General features: G+C 47.3%; 2 protein-coding genes across 2 annotated transcripts in view; both read right to left on the bottom strand.

The window, feature by feature from the left end:
- Positions 1–7093, bottom strand: part of LOC148453972 (protein Atg16l2-like) — a 68833-nt gene extending 61740 nt beyond the window's left edge. Inside the window, exon 1 of the mRNA XM_088461435.1 lies at positions 7002–7093. The gene's annotated coding sequence lies outside the window, so the exon portion shown is untranslated. The remainder of the gene's footprint in view (positions 1–7001) is intronic.
- LOC148453971 (uncharacterized) lies at positions 7074–17359 on the bottom strand. Its single transcript, XM_088461437.1, has 3 exons — positions 17123–17359; positions 12601–12666; positions 7074–7132 (listed from the first exon to the last, which is right to left on the bottom strand). Exons 1-3 carry the CDS (start codon positions 17353–17355, stop codon positions 7114–7116), a joined length of 318 nt encoding a protein of 105 aa, XP_088317563.1. The 5' UTR covers positions 17356–17359; the 3' UTR covers positions 7074–7113.
- Positions 17360–17555: the final 196 nt, after the last annotated feature.

Here is a 17555-nt window from a genome sequence, read left to right as displayed (position 1 = left end):
CTTTTTCCATTTTTCGTGTGATGCCCTGGGGGGGTCCTGGGCTGTACGTAGTTTTGGGGTGCTCTGCGCCTGTACGTGAACCGTTTAGTGTAGGGACTGCTAGTGACAGAGAAGCCTTGACGAGGCCTAGCAGCATCCCATGTATTTGCAAATGCATGCAACTAATATCTCTGAAATTCTATTACCATATAGTGTTCATATATTGTTGCTAGTATAATTCAGTGTGCTGAGGAACAATAGGGGGTTAACCCCCCCTCTCTTTTCTACTTGGTATGACCCCTCCCTTTCATGCACCTGAAAAAAGTACTACCTGATTGATTGAGCAGCTGCCATTTTTTGTTTGTGGTTATGAGATGCATGAATGAGCCAGCATTAGCAGGGCATGCTGGTTCTAGTAGTGCTAGTTGGAGTTCCCAGGGGTGACTCCCAGGTAAGCTGGCTCTCAATTCGGATGCATTTATGTATGTGCCTTTATCATGAGGCCTTACATTTGCCAAAAATATATATGTGCCTTTACTATGAGGCTTTAATTGGCATACATTACATTTGGGGTGAGCGTTTGGGCGTAGGGCCGCCGAGGCTGCCGAGGCTGCTCTGGCTGGGCCTCCTGAGGGCATCACCACTTAATACACATAGTTACTTTTCATATCACCTTTTTATGTTTGTTTATTATTCATGTAAGTTTTCACATATATTTTAACCCCTTAACACTTAGTAATTACTTGCACACTACTATACTTTACACTGCACTGTCACTCTTTTTCCATTTTTCGTGTGATGCCCTGGGGGGGTCCTGGGCTGTACGTAGTTTTGGGGTGCTCTGCGCCTGTACGTGAACCGTTTAGTGTAGGGACTGCTAGTGACAGAGAAGCCTTGACGAGGCCTAGCAGCATCCCATGTATTTGCAAATGCATGCAACTAATATCTCTGAAATTCTATTACCATATAGTGTTCATATATTGTTGCTAGTATAATTCAGTGTGCTGAGGAACAATAGGGGGTTAACCCCCCCTCTCTTTTCTACTTGGTATGACCCCTCCCTTTCATGCACCTGAAAAAAGTACTACCTGATTGATTGAGCAGCTGCCATTTTTTGTTTGTGGTTATGAGATGCATGAATGAGCCAGCATTAGCAGGGCATGCTGGTTCTAGTAGTGCTAGTTGGAGTTCCCAGGGGTGACTCCCAGGTAAGCTGGCTCTCAATTCGGATGCATTTATGTATGTGCCTTTATCATGAGGCCTTACATTTGCCAAAAATATATATGTGCCTTTACTATGAGGCTTTAATTGGCATACATTACATTTGGGGTGAGCGTTTGGGCGTAGGGCCGCCGAGGCTGCTCTGGCTGGGCCTCCTGAGGGCATCACCACTTAATACACATAGTTACTTTTCACATCACCTTTTTATGTTTGTTTATTATTCATGTAATTTTTCACATATATTTTAACCCCTTAACACTTAGTAATTACTTGCACACTACTATACTTTACACTGCACTGTCACTCTTTTTCCATTTTTCGTGTGATGCCCTGGGGGGGTCCTGGGCTGTACGTAGTTTTGGGGTGCTCTGCGCCTGTACGTGAACCGTTTAGTGTAGGGACTGCTAGTGACAGAGAAGCCTTGACGAGGCCTAGCAGCATCCCATGTATTTGCAAATGCATGCAACTAATATCTCTGAAATTCTATTACCATATAGTGTTCATATATTGTTGCTAGTATAATTCAGTGTGCTGAGGAACAATAGGGGGTTAACCCCCCCTCTCTTTTCTACTTGGTATGACCCCTCCCTTTCATGCACCTGAAAAAAGTACTACCTGATTGATTGAGCAGCTGCCATTTTTTGTTTGTGGTTATGAGATGCATGAATGAGCCAGCATTAGCAGGGCATGCTGGTTCTAGTAGTGCTAGTTGGAGTTCCCAGGGGTGACTCCCAGGTAAGCTGGCTCTCAATTCGGATGCATTTATGTATGTGCCTTTATCATGAGGCCTTACATTTGCCAAAAATATATATGTGCCTTTACTATGAGGCTTTAATTGGCATACATTACATTTGGGGTGAGCGTTTGGGCGTAGGGCCGCCGAGGCTGCTCTGGCTGGGCCTCCTGAGGGCATCACCACTTAATACACATAGTTACTTTTCACATCACCTTTTTATGTTTGTTTATTATTCATGTAATTTTTCACATATATTTTAACCCCTTAACACTTAGTAATTACTTGCACACTACTATACTTTACACTGCACTGTCACTCTTTTTCCATTTTTCGTGTGATGCCCTGGGGGGGTCCTGGGCTGTACGTAGTTTTGGGGTGCTCTGCGCCTGTACGTGAACCGTTTAGTGTAGGGACTGCTAGTGACAGAGAAGCCTTGACGAGGCCTAGCAGCATCCCATGTATTTGCAAATGCATGCAACTAATATCTCTGAAATTCTATTACCATATAGTGTTCATATATTGTTGCTAGTATAATTCAGTGTGCTGAGGAACAATAGGGGGTTAACCCCCCCTCTCTTTTCTACTTGGTATGACCCCTCCCTTTCATGCACCTGAAAAAAGTACTACCTGATTGATTGAGCAGCTGCCATTTTTTGCCCCTGTAGAAGCTGTCAGTTTTCTCCTCTCCCCCTCCGCTCAGTGCCTTCAGTCTCTCTGAGGCGCCACTCCCGTTCAGAGCGTGCCAAACTAGCCCAGGCAGTGAAGGAGGAAGAGGAGGGACCTATAAGCTCCTCCTCCTAATGGCCGCCGCTTTGTATGCTCGCGGCATACACTTATTCAGTGGGGACGTTCTCACTCTCCCCCTCTGTGTCCCCGCACAGACAGCGGGGGCCAGCGGCACGACCGCCGCCAGTGATAACCGTGCCGGTGCCTTTTACACAAGCACCGGCACGCAGAGGCAGGACTGCTGTGAGCGCGCCTACCTAACAGCCAGCGCCGGTGTTCTATCACAACACCAGCGTGGCACTGACAGCCGCGCGCTGACTTCAGACCCAGCAGATTATTTTCACCTCTCCTGCTAGTCAGGAGAGGTGTGTTACTCACCGGGCTGCTGCGGCCAGAGCGCTGGGCAGTGAGGGGAGAGCGGGGACCCGGACACAAGCCAGTGGTAGCTGTGGCGGGCCCCGCTGAGTCTGATGACTCCTAACTGCCTAAAGCAGCCTCCCCTCCATAGGGTGACCGGACACAGGCTGCAGTAGCCGTGTGGTCCCCTCTCTGGCGGCTCCCACGATGCAGGCAGCTAACAGTCTGCCTGTCCTCTTGCTGATGACTCCTTTGATTCTTTTACAAATCTATATAAAAATATAAGGGCTGGAGACAGCCCCTGTGCACCGGCTCTACTCGGGCACATTCTAAAAACTGGGGTTGATGGGGCATAGAGGGGGAGGAGCCAGTCACACTTGTAGATTTTTAAAGTGCCAGGCTCAACTCAACCCACCGTCTATACCCCACTGTCATGAAGCTCCAGTGTCCCCTAGTGGATGAAGGAGAAATATAATTGTGGGATTTGTCTGAAAGATTTGTATGGTGACAGGTTGTGGATGTTATTGTCAGTGTGTATATAGATAAGTTAAAAGCTCATGTGTTTTTGTAAGAGGAGAGTAAATTAATGAGGCAGCAATATGTACAGAAGGATGAGCTGCAGGGAGAGTAAAGGATGTAGTAGCCTTAGAGATGAATCCATGGAGTGAGATCATTAAAAGAAGTTTTTGATACATTGTGGTTTTTTTTTCATATTTTTGAATGTTTTGGGAAAAAACAAACTACTTCTATGAAATTATATTGTAATTACCTGGTTTTAGATGTTGTTCAATGTTTGTTCAACTGTTTTTTTAACTGTTCAGAAATCACACTTAGTTTAACCACACTTTGGACTTCATTCAGACCTGGTCGCAAGCGCTGAGCGCTCGCAACCAGGTCGATGTTTAGGCCCTGCGCGTGCGCAAGCCCCGAAGCGAGAGAGAAAATCTCTCGCTCCGGAGCTCACTACAAAAGGGGCGGCTGTCGATGTTGATCGACAGCTCGCCCCGTTTTGTAGGCGGGGCGAGGGGGTGGCTACACAAACGGAGGCGTTCCGTCGCTTTGTGGGCGGCCGCACTGACGTCACCAGTGATGTCAGTGGGGAGCTTACTGCTCGATCAGAGCAGGAAGCTCCCTGGGGCTTGCGGTTGCCGAGACCCAACCTTAGGGTCTCGTCGCAAGCCCCGATGGCCGCGATGGTCTTGACCATCGCGACCATCACCCTGGTCGGTCGCACCCACAGCTTAGCTAGCGACCAGGAGGCCGCACTTCAGAAGTGAAGCGGCCGCCCTCATTCAGAGCGAGCGGTCGCTTCTTGCGACCGCCTCTGAATGAGGGCCTTTGTGCATAACCTCATCAAGCTGTCCTTAAGACTGTTAAGAAATAGGATGGCTAGAGGGCATATTATGGGATATGTTTCCCATAAACGCCGTAAACTTAACACACGTTTCACGGAATTGAGTAACGCCCTATCACAATCGTATGCCATTATGCTGCAAAATAACAACACAGAGACACGGCGGAATTATTTGAATAACAAAAATTTATATGACACATTGTGCACTGAAAGAGCCCAATATTATCTAGATTTCCAGAAACATCGCTATTTCCGTTGGGGAAATAAAGCGGGCAAACTGCTAGCTAATATAGTGAGAAGTCAGAAAACATCCTCTCCCATTCTTTCTCTTAAAGGTCCCCTAGGATCATTACATACCAACGAGGACATTGCGGCCTCTTTCTTACAATATTACACAGACTTATACTCCGCACAGGATGATAACCCTGTTCTGGGGATGAACTTTTTGAAAGAGGCTAATCTACCTTCCCTCTCTGAAGAGGCCCGCGACTCCCTAACAACTCCTGTTTCGGAGTTGGAGGTTGCTCTAACTATCAAGTCCCTGGCCAACGGAAAGACACCCGGCCCAGATGGCCTTAGTGCCGAGTACTACAAAATATTAAATCCACTTGTAACCCCTCATTTAGTTTCCTTATTTAATTCAATATTGAAGGGAACCTCAACACCACCAGACTTTAACCAGGCCCGAATTATCCTTCTCTTGAAACCTGAGAAAGACCCTACGCTGACCCAATCATATAGGCCAATATCTCTGCTCAACCAGGATTTCAAAATCCTCACTGGTATTATCGCTCAACGTTTACAATTAGTATTGCCACATCTCATACACACCGCACAAACTGGGTTTATGAAAGGACGACACTCAGTGATCAACGTCCGACATTTGATTGCAGGATTAACTAAATCTCACCAAATGAGAAATAACCAAACGCTCCTTGTCAGCTGCGACGCTGACAAGGCCTTTGATAGGGTGTCGTGGAACCACCTACTGCGCATCTTCCAGCTACAAAATTTTGGTCCCGAATTTATTACATTATTCAAAACAATATACCACACCCCTATAGCATTCCTAACAGTTAACGGCCTGAATACTCCATCCCTTAGACTACATAGGGGAACCCGACAGGGTTGTCCCCTATCTCCTTTATTATTTAACTTGGCTATAGATCCTCTTATCCGCACCTTTTTGCTATGTCAACAATGGCAGGGAATAAATATCGGAAATAATACTTTGAAAGTCTCCGCGTATGCGGATGACTTATTACTGTATTTTGAGAACCCACATTCTGCCATACCTAAACTTCTTCATATCCTGAAAGACTTCCATATTATCTCTGGTTTTTTGATAAATTATAACAAAACAGAGGCCTTGGCCCTACACTCGGACGTCACAAAAAACTGGAAAAATTCTTTCCCATTTAAATGGGCCAAAACAACTCTAAAATACCTAGGCCTTAATATCCCGGCACATCCCTCCGCCCTATACTCAGTCAATTTCCCTGCTTTAATACAACGTACACTTTTAGATTTTAAAAAATGGAAACATCTCCCACTCTCATATCTCGGTAGATGTCAATTAATTAAAATGATATCTTTTCCTAGGATTTTATATCTTTTTCAGATGCTCCCCTTGCTTCCTTTAGAATCTGATTTAAAATTGATTAACAAAGCGATCAGCAAGTTCATTTGGGCGAACAAAAAACCCAGGATTTCATTATTCAAACTCAGACAACCACCTGCTTTAGGCGGAATTAATCTCCCTTGCTTAAAATCTTATGCTATTGCGTCAAATTACCGATACGCAATTGACTGGATTAGAGGAACAAATGGATTTGCTGACACGCTAATAGAGCAATCTTTTAGTGTTGAAATGCCATTAGCTAGTTTGCTACACACACGACCCTTGTCCTTTCCACCTCACGTAGCACAAAATCTACTACTACATACTACATGCTTGGCTTGGCGCCGAGCCAGAACTCAAATGAGAGTCCCTCCCAATGTCTCCTTGTTCCTTCCTATCGGCCATAACCCAGGGTTTGATCCTGGTTTTCTAACACAGACTTTCAAAACCTGGAACACACAGGGATTGAGTTACATATATCAATTATTGGATCTCTCCACAATGACTATTTACTCTCATAACCAAATACAGGAAAAATTTCCCTGTATCCAAATCCCTTTATTTATATATTTCCAAATACGTAGTTATGTCAATACTTTACTCCCTAAAATTCCCATTATACCTGGGAAAAATGGTTTGGATGATGTGCTGTCTCGCTGCCTCTCTATGTCATTTTCCACTTCTATGCTATACACCTATATACGCCGGGAAATAAATTTGGAAGTGGAGACGGTGGGATTTGCCAAGTGGCATTCCACATTCCCTAACATACCCCTATCCACCATTTTGAAATCTTTTGTTAGACTCAATAAGCAATTAATTTCGGCTTCATACGCGGAAATGCAGTATAAATTATTGCATCGTGCCTATTTCACCCCCAAATTAAGACTCATCACAGGTACTTCCACAGACTCAAATTGTTTTAAATGTGGTCAACCTGATGCGGATCTAATGCATTGTATGTGGCACTGTGCGGAGGTACAGAGGTTCTGGTCCTTGGTACACACCTATATTTCCACCAAGTTGGGAATTGCCTTTGAACTAACACCCGAGTGGGCTATGTGGGATATTGTACCATCATCTGGATCATCCTGTGCCCCTGGAGGTGCCCGTCTATTACTAGCAAAGATTGCAGCAGCTGCGAAAAAAACAATATTATCTCAATGGATATCCACTGACACTTTAACACTCAGTCTTTTACAACCTAGAATTACGCACCTATTTAATATGGATTGGTTAGAACTATCCCTTAATAAAGACAAGGAAGCAGAGAAGTTCTTTAATATTTGGCTCCCATATGTTCACACATTAACACCTCAGGTTAAAGACACGCTTCGAGCTGCAGTTCAACTTACAGCCTGGTATAATGAAGAAACCTTGTCTTCAGGTGAACCACCATTTTAATTCCTGTATTGTTACGTTCCTCATGGATACATTGTATTGCACATCACTGTTGTGGTCCTGTTGATGTCTTGTCATTTTCTGATCAATATGTTATATTGTTTATTGCGGTTTTACAATAAAAATATGTTTTAAAAAAAAAAAAAAGAAATAGGATGGCTGATTAAGACTCTGATATTTATTATTTTATTAATTTTAGTGTATTAATATTTATCATTATATCATAATGATATCTGGTCATTCATTTATATCATTTCATTTTATTGTTTACGATGTATTTTTATTATCAGTTGATCTCATTCATGATGGGATTCTTTCTCGTGTGATCACATGATCACACGGGTAGAACACATCTTACTTTTATATTCATTTTTATTTATATTATCTTCATTTTTATACTTATGTCCTAGGTATAGTGTTTAATCAGATCCATGGTATGTGTCAGCCAGACAGTTAGGAACCTCAATAGTTTGTTTCCATAATACTGCTCTCTCTGTAAGTGGATTCCCTTTGGACACGTTGGGGACTTTCCTCACGTGATTGATTTTCCCTGCTTTTCATATCAGCGGATTCCCTCTGATGCGCTGAGGATTTCCCTCACGTGACTATACACGGCACGTGAACGGAACGCACAGAGTTCCAGCTTGCGTTCCAGTGACGTGTTGTGATTACTATTTTTCTATTGGACTATACCGAATCACGTGACTTGGGATGATCACGTGATCGGGAGTCCGGTATTACGGAAGCTCCTCAACTGATAATCAGAGAAGGTAATCTCTTATGTATTAGGATTTATCTATATTTGTTACTCTGGGATTATGAGTATGACGGTCCCCTATGCCTATGATTGTATAGATGTTTTTATTGATGGATGGGTTTTTTTGCAGTGTTTTATTGTATTAATTGATTCCATGTGTTTAGAATGTCTAATTACCCACTGGGTATATAAGAGCTTATTTCTGACATACACTTCATACTCCTGATGAAGCTGAGCGGTCATTGATCAGCGAAACGCGTTGAGAGACCTTCCACCACACAATATCTGGACCTTTGTGCTTTATTTGGAACATTTGATATACACTCTCCACCCGGACATTGTACTTTGGATTTACCCCTGCAGCCCTGGACGTTTCCTCATCATTGTGCTTCAGCCTACAAATTTCATCTCTGCTGGATCCCAAACAGCCATTACTATCAAGAACTGGTAAAGTGGTGTAGCCACACATCTATACCACTGTGGCTAAGCTTGCAAATCTCCCTGATGGGACCACTCTGAACTGTTTATCTAATAAGTTCATTGCCTTTTGGGGTAATTACCATTGATACTGTGGGACATTTAGAGAGAGACATATCTGTACCCATTCATCCATATATGTCATGTCTTAAATGTTTGTATGTCTTAGACACTTATTGTATGTGTCCATTTGAGAATATATACGTTATATACATATTTTTTAAGTGCTAATTAGCTTAATAAATTACAACCCATTTTTAAATCTATAACCATCCATCAAGTAGTATTTATTTATTCACATATAACGCTGGTTATTTTCTTTGTTTTATACCTACCTTTAGGGAGTGACAATCCCTACACCAGCAGCTCTCCTGATAGCGCCTCATTTTTCTCTGTGATTTTCAGTGATTAAGACACTGGCCTACATCTGAGCCAATTGGTCAGCTGATTGAAATGCAGATTGATCAATGGACATTGATCAATCTGCATCCCTTTAGTAGTGCCCAATATGCAATGCCCCCTGTATTACAGTCCTTTATGCAATGCCTCCACTATTAGAGCCCCTTACGCAGTGCCCCCAGTAGTGCCCCTTACGCAGTGCCCCTTACGCAGTGCCCCTTACGCAATGCCCCCAGTAGTGCCCCTTAGGCAGTGCCCCCAGTAGGGCCCTTAGGCAGTGCCCCCAGGCAGTGCCCAAAGTAGTGCTCTTAGGCAGTGCCCCCAGTAGTGATCTTAGGCAGTGCCCCCAGTAGTGCTCTTAGGCAGTGCCCCCAGTAGTGCTCTTAGGCAGTGCCCCCAGTAGTGCTCTTAGGCAGTGCCCCCAGTAGTGCTCTTAGGCAGTGCCCCCAGTAGTGCCCTTAGGCAGTGCCCCCAGTAGTGCCCTTAGGCAGTGCCCCCAGTAGTGCTCTTAGGCAGTGCCCCCAGTAGTGCTCTTAGGCAGTGCCCCCAGTAGTGCCCTTAGGCAGTGCCCCCAGTAGTGATCTTAGGCAGTGCCCCCAGTAGTGCTCTTAGGCAGTGCCCCCAGTAGTGCTCTTAGGCAGTGCCCCCAGTAGTGCCCTTAGGCAGTGCCCCCAGTAGTGCCCTTAGGCAGTGCCCCCAGTAGTGCCCTTAGGCAGTGCCCCCAGTAGTGCCCTTAGGCAGTGCCCCCAGTAGTGCCCTTAGGCAGTGCCCCCAGTAGTGCCCTTAGGCAGTGCCCCCAGTAGTGCCCTTAGGCAGTGCCCCCAGTAGTGCCCCCAGTAGTGCTCTTAGGCAGTGCCCCCAGTAGTGCTCTTAGGCAGTGCCCCCAGTAGTGCTCTTAGGCAGTGCCCCCAGTAGTGCTCTTAGGCAGTGCCCCCAGTAGTGCTCTTAGGCAGTGCCCCCAGTAGTGCTCTTAGGCAGTGCCCCCAGTAGTGCTCTTAGGCAGTGCCCCCAGTAGTGCTCTTAGGCAGTGCCCCCAGTAGTGATCTTAGGCAGTGCCCCCAGTAGTGATCTTAGGCAGTGCCCCCAGTAGTGATCTTAGGTAGTGCCCCCAGTAGTGCTCTTAGGCAGTGCCCCCAGTAGTGCTCTTAGGCAGTGCCCCCAGTAGTGGCCCTTACACAATACCCCCAGGAGTTCCCCTTATGCAGTGCCCCCAGACAGTAGTGCCCTTATACTGTGCCCCCTATACAGTAGCCCCAGTAGTGGTCCTATGCAGTGGCCCCAGAACGCCCCCAGTAATGCCCCTTATGCTGTGCCCCCTCCCCTGTGAGGTACTATTTACCTCTATTCACGATGTCCAGGCTGGCTTGCACTTAGGGTGGCCGGGCGCACACCTCCTTCTCTTCCCTCCCTCCCAGAACCCCAAGCGGAGCCGGTGTGCCACGTGCGTGATGACATCACCACGGCCGGCGGCCAGAGCCACACACAGGCAGAGAGAGATGCTCTGTGCCTGTGTGTGGCTCTGGACGCCGGCCGCGGTGAGAGAATGAACTGTCCCCCGGCGGTGGCGTGCAGGGCCAGCCTGTTTGGAGTTAGCGGGGGTGCGGTGGTGCCGGGGAAGGGGGGGGGTGTGGGCAGCGGATGTATCTGTGGATGGGGTGAGGCCCGCAGGTGTGTGTGCTGCTCTTTTTGGTATCACCCCCTTGAAGGGTGACACCCGCTAGTGACGCCGCTGGCGAAGATATGCTGATGCCTTCCAAAGCTTCCCCGAGCATAGGGACGCCCGCTGCTGCCTGCTCACATCCGTCCAATGCCGTACAACAGCGCAAACATCGGTGACATGGACGCACACTGGCCAGCCATGCAGCATGTAAGGCAGGTCTGACCAGCCGCAAACACTGCAGCTCTCCTGACGCGCTCTAATGCTGCGCAGGAGAACGCAATGGCTAATTTATATATGCCCATGTAACAGCGTTTAAACAGCCCAACGCACCTGCCTTTATCTAACCCCCCCCCCATTACCACCAAGGAACGCTGTGTAAACATAGTCTCTGCGAAAATCTCTGAAGCAGACCCTGAGCCAGTTATGTCTGATTGTAGGGGATAATGGTTTATATATACAGGAACCTGGCTCCCGCGGCACACATGGATGGACGCCATCTTAGCCAGGTGCCCGGCACGGTGTATGGGTCAGTATGGCCCAATGTCTGGTAAGAACATACTGTGCTCAGCTTTTCTTCAACTAAGATTCCGTAGCTCACCTTGCACTGGCCCTATAGGATCAGCTATATGAACTTTAGGATAAGGTTTGATTTATCTCTTTAGCAGATATTATTTTCAGTATCTCTATATGTTTAGCCAATTACTCTGCTACATACTTTGGAATATTCCTCATTATCCTCGTTTCCCTGTTCTATTCCTGTATCACTTGGGTTCCGGGCTATAGACAGACGGTAAAAAGGTCGACAATGTCTAGATAGACACCAGATGTTAGACAATCAATAGGTCGACAAAGACAAATGGTCGGCACAAAAATGGTTGAAAATAAATGGTCGCCACAAAAAAATGGTCGGCACATGTTTTTTGGGGTTGGGATTAGGGTTAGGCACTGGAAGGGACGGTTAGGGTCAGGCACCAGGAGGGAGGGTTAAGCACTATAAAGGGACAATTAGAGATGAAACCCGAAGAGGAAAATAAACGCCATTGGCCACTGGAGCACTAACCACTGAGGTTATAGCATCACAGCCGGTTACATGCATCTCAGATGTGAGGGAATCACATGTACAACACCAGGTACAGACAGATGGATTTATTCACCTAAAAATGAAATGTTAATGTATTGTCTATACGCCCCGTCACCTAAACGTATCATCTGATTCATTGGAAACAATATAATCTGCCCCTGGTGGGAGGTATTTGTCTTTTACAGTGATAGAAAACACTGCTAGCACCGGGGGAACCAGTAGGCCTAAGGCCCATCACCGGTCTCCGCACCATCTTCATACTAGATTGTCTATATATGATATCTCTTCTGTAGAACCAAAGCGCTTTCCTTTCCTATCCTTCCTTAGTGTACAACAATCCCGCAATATATTACTTTACTGTAAGAGTAGTACAGCAGTTACCCGGAACACCCTCCCAGCAGATGTAGCGGGAATCACAACAATGACGGAACATGTAACATAACTGGACAATAATCCATTAATAAAAGAAAGAGGCAGAGCAGCTGGGACAATGTTCTATGTATATCTATGGTCATGGTTGGGTTACATAAAGCAGTTATTTTCCTGTATAGGATCGCTTTAACCCTTCATATACCATTCAGAATAACGTGCCAGATTGCTACTAATGCAATTACTACCATGTCCCATGGGATACTGTCGGGGCTATTACATCCATAGAATCGCTATGTGCGTCCACAAGAGCCTTTCACAGCAGTCAGCTCTCACATCAATAGAGCGGAGACCGATTCCAACCGGTCATGTCGGGACTCCGCTGAGCGTAAAATCAGTTTAACAATTTCTATCTGATATCAATCTTGGTGATGATCTTTTTGCGCATAACCCATAACTCACCCTTCAGCGCCAACGGATTTTCTTAATGCTTTTCTGATCACTTTGGTCCATCTCTCCTCCGTCCTCCTACAAAAACACAACAACGATCATCTTACAAATAGCCGTAAAGACACTGAAAGCCTAAAGGGGCTACGTACGTCACTGGGCGCCAAGAAGCCAGATCGCGTTGCAGCTTGCTAATTATTTTTAATATGTGGAGGGGAGATGGGTTGACCATATGGGATAAGTATGCAATTCAATTATTTTAGGATTAGGCCAATCAGTGGAGAGAGGTATATAAATGTGACACCGCAGTCTGATACACCAGTATGGGTGATGATGCAGGATTTGGTGCCGCACCCAGCGGTGGCTATAGTGTCAGCATCCTACCTACATTGTGGCTCCCATTTTCCCCTCGGAATCCCCCCCCCTGTTTATCACACCGTCATTGGTGCCACCTGTCAGCGTTTGTAGAAAATCTGCAAAATCTTAAATGAAATGGATAAAATTTATACTGGGGACAGATGAGGCGAAACTATCGTAGATGAAAGTGACCAGGCGTCAGATGGGCGGTGTAGTGTGACTCAGTACATCACCTCCCATTGCTTCAGCCACGCCAAAAACAGCCCCCAACGGCGTGCAAGGCCCCAGGAGACTCGGCCAAGCGTCGTTCTCGCTCAATATGTGCATTTTACTAACACAAATAAAACTGCTCTGCAGGATTACCCGATCAATGTGATGTGCGACATTTGTGTGCGAATGAGTCTGAATCTGTACATGAAGCGCTACCATACAGCGGCTGCGGCTCATTATCACGCCAAGTTCCGTTGCGCTTCTCCTGCGACCTTGTACGTGTTTAAAAAGAGACTTTCTGTACTAATCGTAAAATCAATTCCTCAGAGTCCATCTGGGGGACACAGTGACGCTGGGTTTACTGGGGAGGCTGAGGAATAGGCAATAAATAGGTAACTATTGGAGCGGAACCTCCCCCTCCCCTAAATCCCTCCCACCTCCTCCAGCCAGTCATTGATTTATCTGACAAAGAAAGAAGAACACAAAGTGCCAGAGGCACAAGCAAGGGAGGGAACGCAATATACCCCAGATTGTCTCAACGGAATTAAATTTATGGCGAGTACAGAAAAATTTTCTTTTTTCACCTCTTGAGGATACTGTGAATTTGGGACTTCCCAAAGCAAGCATCAAGAAAAGGGGGCGCACACAGGCTGAGCCATGCACAAAACCTAACAAATAAACCTCGCAACTTTGGCAACAAACGTGCGCACACAGGACCAAATCGCCGCTCTGCACACAAGCTCAGCCGAGGCATCCTGTCATGCCGCCCAAGACTCACTCAGAGGCACAAGAGACAAGCCAACTTCCCAACCACCGCCGTTCAGTCAACATAAATCCGCAACGCCCCGACAACATCCAGGAAGCGGAGAGGGCTAGCAGGATCAGAAGGACGATAGCTGGTAAAACAATGATTCAGATGGAAGTGAGAAACCACTTTAGGCTGATAGATGGCCTAGTACAAAGCATCGCAGTCAGAGTGAAAAATCAGAAGAGGAGAACTGCCTGATAATGCCCCTAATTCCGGGACCCGCCAAGCAGAGGCAATGACCAGAAGAAAAGGCACTAACGCAATTCCACTGACTCCAGGAGCTCGCCTCCAAGACTCAATTTAGGTCCCAAGGGGGGAACGAGTGGAATATACAGCGGCTGCCCAAGCAGTACCTCTTGTCTGTGAACATACGGAAATAAAGCCAGACGTGTCTGATAAAGGACTGTTAAGGCAGAAACCTGACCCCACAATGAGGAGAGGTGAAGACCCTAAGATAAATCCTCATGTATAAAAGCAAAGGAGGTGCGGTAAGAGAAACCGAGAAGCAGAAACGCCTCGGTGCTCACACAAACCAATGTAAGCTCTCCACGCCCAGTGGTAAGTGGCAGCTCTGGTTGGCTTAAAGGTCTTCGTAACAGTCACAGAAATGCCATTAGACCTTAAGATGTTAGTTTCAAGTGCCACGCCGACAAAGCTAGCCGAGGCAAATCTGGGTGCAGGCACGGTCCAAAGGGTGTGAACAGGTAGCCTAGATGAAAAGACCATTCTTCAGTGAGAGCGTCTACAAAGACCGCCTGAGGATCTCTGGACCAAGCTCCGTAATGAGGCAACTTCTTGCTCAATCTGGACACCTAGAGGATGATGTCTGGGAGATCCCAGCATTCTACAATCAGGTGGAACGTGTCCTGGTGCACTCTGTGCCGGCAGAAGAAATCAGCCTCCTAATTTTCCACCCCTGGAATAAAGATGGTAGAAATGGCCGGAACAAACCTCTCCACCCACTGCAGGATTCAAGTAATCTCAGCTATTGCCAGTTCACTCCTTGTTCCGTCCTAGGGGTTGATATACGCCACAGCCGTGGCATTGTCCAACTGGACTCTGGGCCTGATTCAGAGCCGGACGCTCTGACTAGAGCGCTCGCTCTGAATCAGTGCCCTCCTACCTAAAAATGGAGCGACCTCTTGGACGCTCGCATAGCTGTGGTATACCACCCACAGCTATAGCGAGCGTCCATGATGATGGTCGCGCTGGTCAAGACCATCGGGCTTGCGACGAGAACCTGCGGTAGGGTCTCGCTGCCGCAAGCCCAGGAGTGATTTTGGCTCAGAGCCAAAATCACTCCCACTGACATCACTACTGATGTCAGTGGGGCCGGACCCAGACGGTAGGCGTTCCCATGGGAACGCTTCCGTCTGGCAGCCATGCCCCCGGCACGCCCACCAAAGGTGGCGTGCTGTCAGTCACCATCGACAGCATGCCCCCTTTGGTGCGAGACCCGGAGCAACAGCTTGGCTGTCGCTCGCCGGGCCTCACGCATGCACACAACGGAGCTCCCTCCGTCGTGCAAATGCGCATTAGGGCACCATCGACTCTGAATTAGGCCCTCTGATCCGTTGTGACCAGGGTCCAGTCCCATATTGAGAACTGACAACATCTGGGCAGATTGGGGGAGCGAATCCACCAAATCAAGGACTGACGGGCCTGAGGGAACAATTGCCACTCCAAGCGACGGCCCGATTTACTCCAAAGCAGCTGTTGCTGCGAGAGCAGATGCTGTAGAGCTCAGTAGTGGAAGCAAGGCAAATGATACTGCTTCAGTACCATAAAATCAGGAGTCTAGAGATTAAAATAAAAAACTGCAGCTCCTATCTGCGAGCTTTCTCCTGCAGGCACTAAATAAAAAATAAAAAAACTGACTAGCTGGAGGAGGTGGGAGGGTTTAAGACAAGGGTGGCCAATTAGTGGTTCTCAAGCTGTTTTGAACTACACATCCCAGCATCCCGTGCAACAGTTTTAGAATGGTCAAATAGCAAAAACGATGGCAGGGTATGCTGGGATGGGTAGTTCTACAACAGTGCGGGGTCGCTTGTTGCCCACCCCTAGTTTAAAGGTAGGGGGAGTTTCAGCTCAACTATCTAGTGCCTATTCCTCAGCCTCTCCACTAAACCCAGAGTCACAGTGTCCCCTTAATTTCCTTATTTTTCCTATTAAAAGGGAGCACTCATAGCCGATGATTCACCCACAGCCGATGATTTGCAGTTAGAGATCATAGAAAAATAATCCCATATTACCAATGGTCCTAGACAAGAGCTGGATACGGCAGGCAATAAAATACTAGTCCCTTTTTATGTTGGATCAATAATATCGTGTAGACTGTACCGCAGATAAACCTTCAGGCTGTAGAAAAGGGAATGGGATTGAAATGTAAACGGGGACAGGGTAAGTATCCTAACCCTCCTGTCCCCGCCTAACCCTCCCTTAGTGGTGCCTAACCCTAACCCCCTCTTACCGCTGCCTAAATCTAACCCTCCCGGGGGGGTGCCTAACCCTAAACCTCCCCCCCTAGGGGTGACTAACCGTAATCCCCCCCCCCCCCTCCCCCCACGGCTAACGCTAAGGGCGCCCCGGATTTACCTTAGTTCGGGCTGGCGTCGGGATTAATCCCTTGGCAGGATTCTCATAACTACATCCCGTAGAAAAGCTGAAATTCTTCCTTTATAAATCCTGTTGTGTACACGGAGGCCGGGTCACAGTGGCAGAGGGTTTTTTTGTTGCATTTACAAGCTGAAATATTAGTAGGTCTACGGGTACTGAGCCCACTGCCAGCTGCCGCAATGTGTATACCTACTGTAAAAGCAAGAAAAACAACGCAAATCTGGCAAACGCCAATGTGTATAACACCGGTTCCGATGACGCTAGTAAACCACATGGCACAAATGCCAGTGGGTGTGCGGCATCAGCATTTGGCTCCTGGCAGTGACTCCTAATACATTTCCCTCCATAAAAACAAACGTATCTCTAATAATGGACCCATGCGAAGCTCCTGTAATTGCTATACTTATAATTAGGTATTGCCATGTAACGCTGCGACCTATAGCGCTTGTTGGCCTCTCCATACAGTTTCTCATGCCGCTGTACGTTTACGCAGCCACAAACAGCGCGGACCGCATCATGTGACAGGGCCGTGGGTCAGGTGACTACCTCTGGTTCAGGGTGTTCTGCTCCTCGGCCTGCAAGGCTTTCTTCTTTGTCATGGTCTCAATGTGTTCCCTATGTTCCAGCTCCGCTTCATGAAGCCTTCCCTCCACTAGGAGGCGCTGAGACAGCAATCGGTCATATTCCTCCTTCACATCAGTGTTGGTGCAGATCATCTGTAGCACATCGTTCTCCAGGAGCTGGTGCTCCACTTTATGCTCTTCCAGCCGTTCCGACATGAGGATGATACTACAAGGAGGGAGAGAGAGAGAGAGGGTGAGGGAGGGGGGGGGGGGAAGAGAGAGGGGGGGGAGAGGAGAGAGAGGGGGCGGAGAGGAGAGAGAGGGGGGGGAGAGAGAGAGGGGGCGGAGAGGAGAGAGAGGGGGCGGAGAGGAGAGAGAGAGGGGGGGGAGAGAGAGAGGGGGGGAGAGCGAGAGAG

Source organism: Taudactylus pleione, unplaced genomic scaffold (genome assembly GCF_031769625.1).
Source record: "Taudactylus pleione unplaced genomic scaffold, aTauple2 ptg001047l, whole genome shotgun sequence".
NCBI classification, from domain to species: domain Eukaryota; kingdom Metazoa; phylum Chordata; class Amphibia; order Anura; family Myobatrachidae; genus Taudactylus; species Taudactylus pleione.
This window is presented reverse-complemented; position numbering and strand designations above follow the sequence as displayed.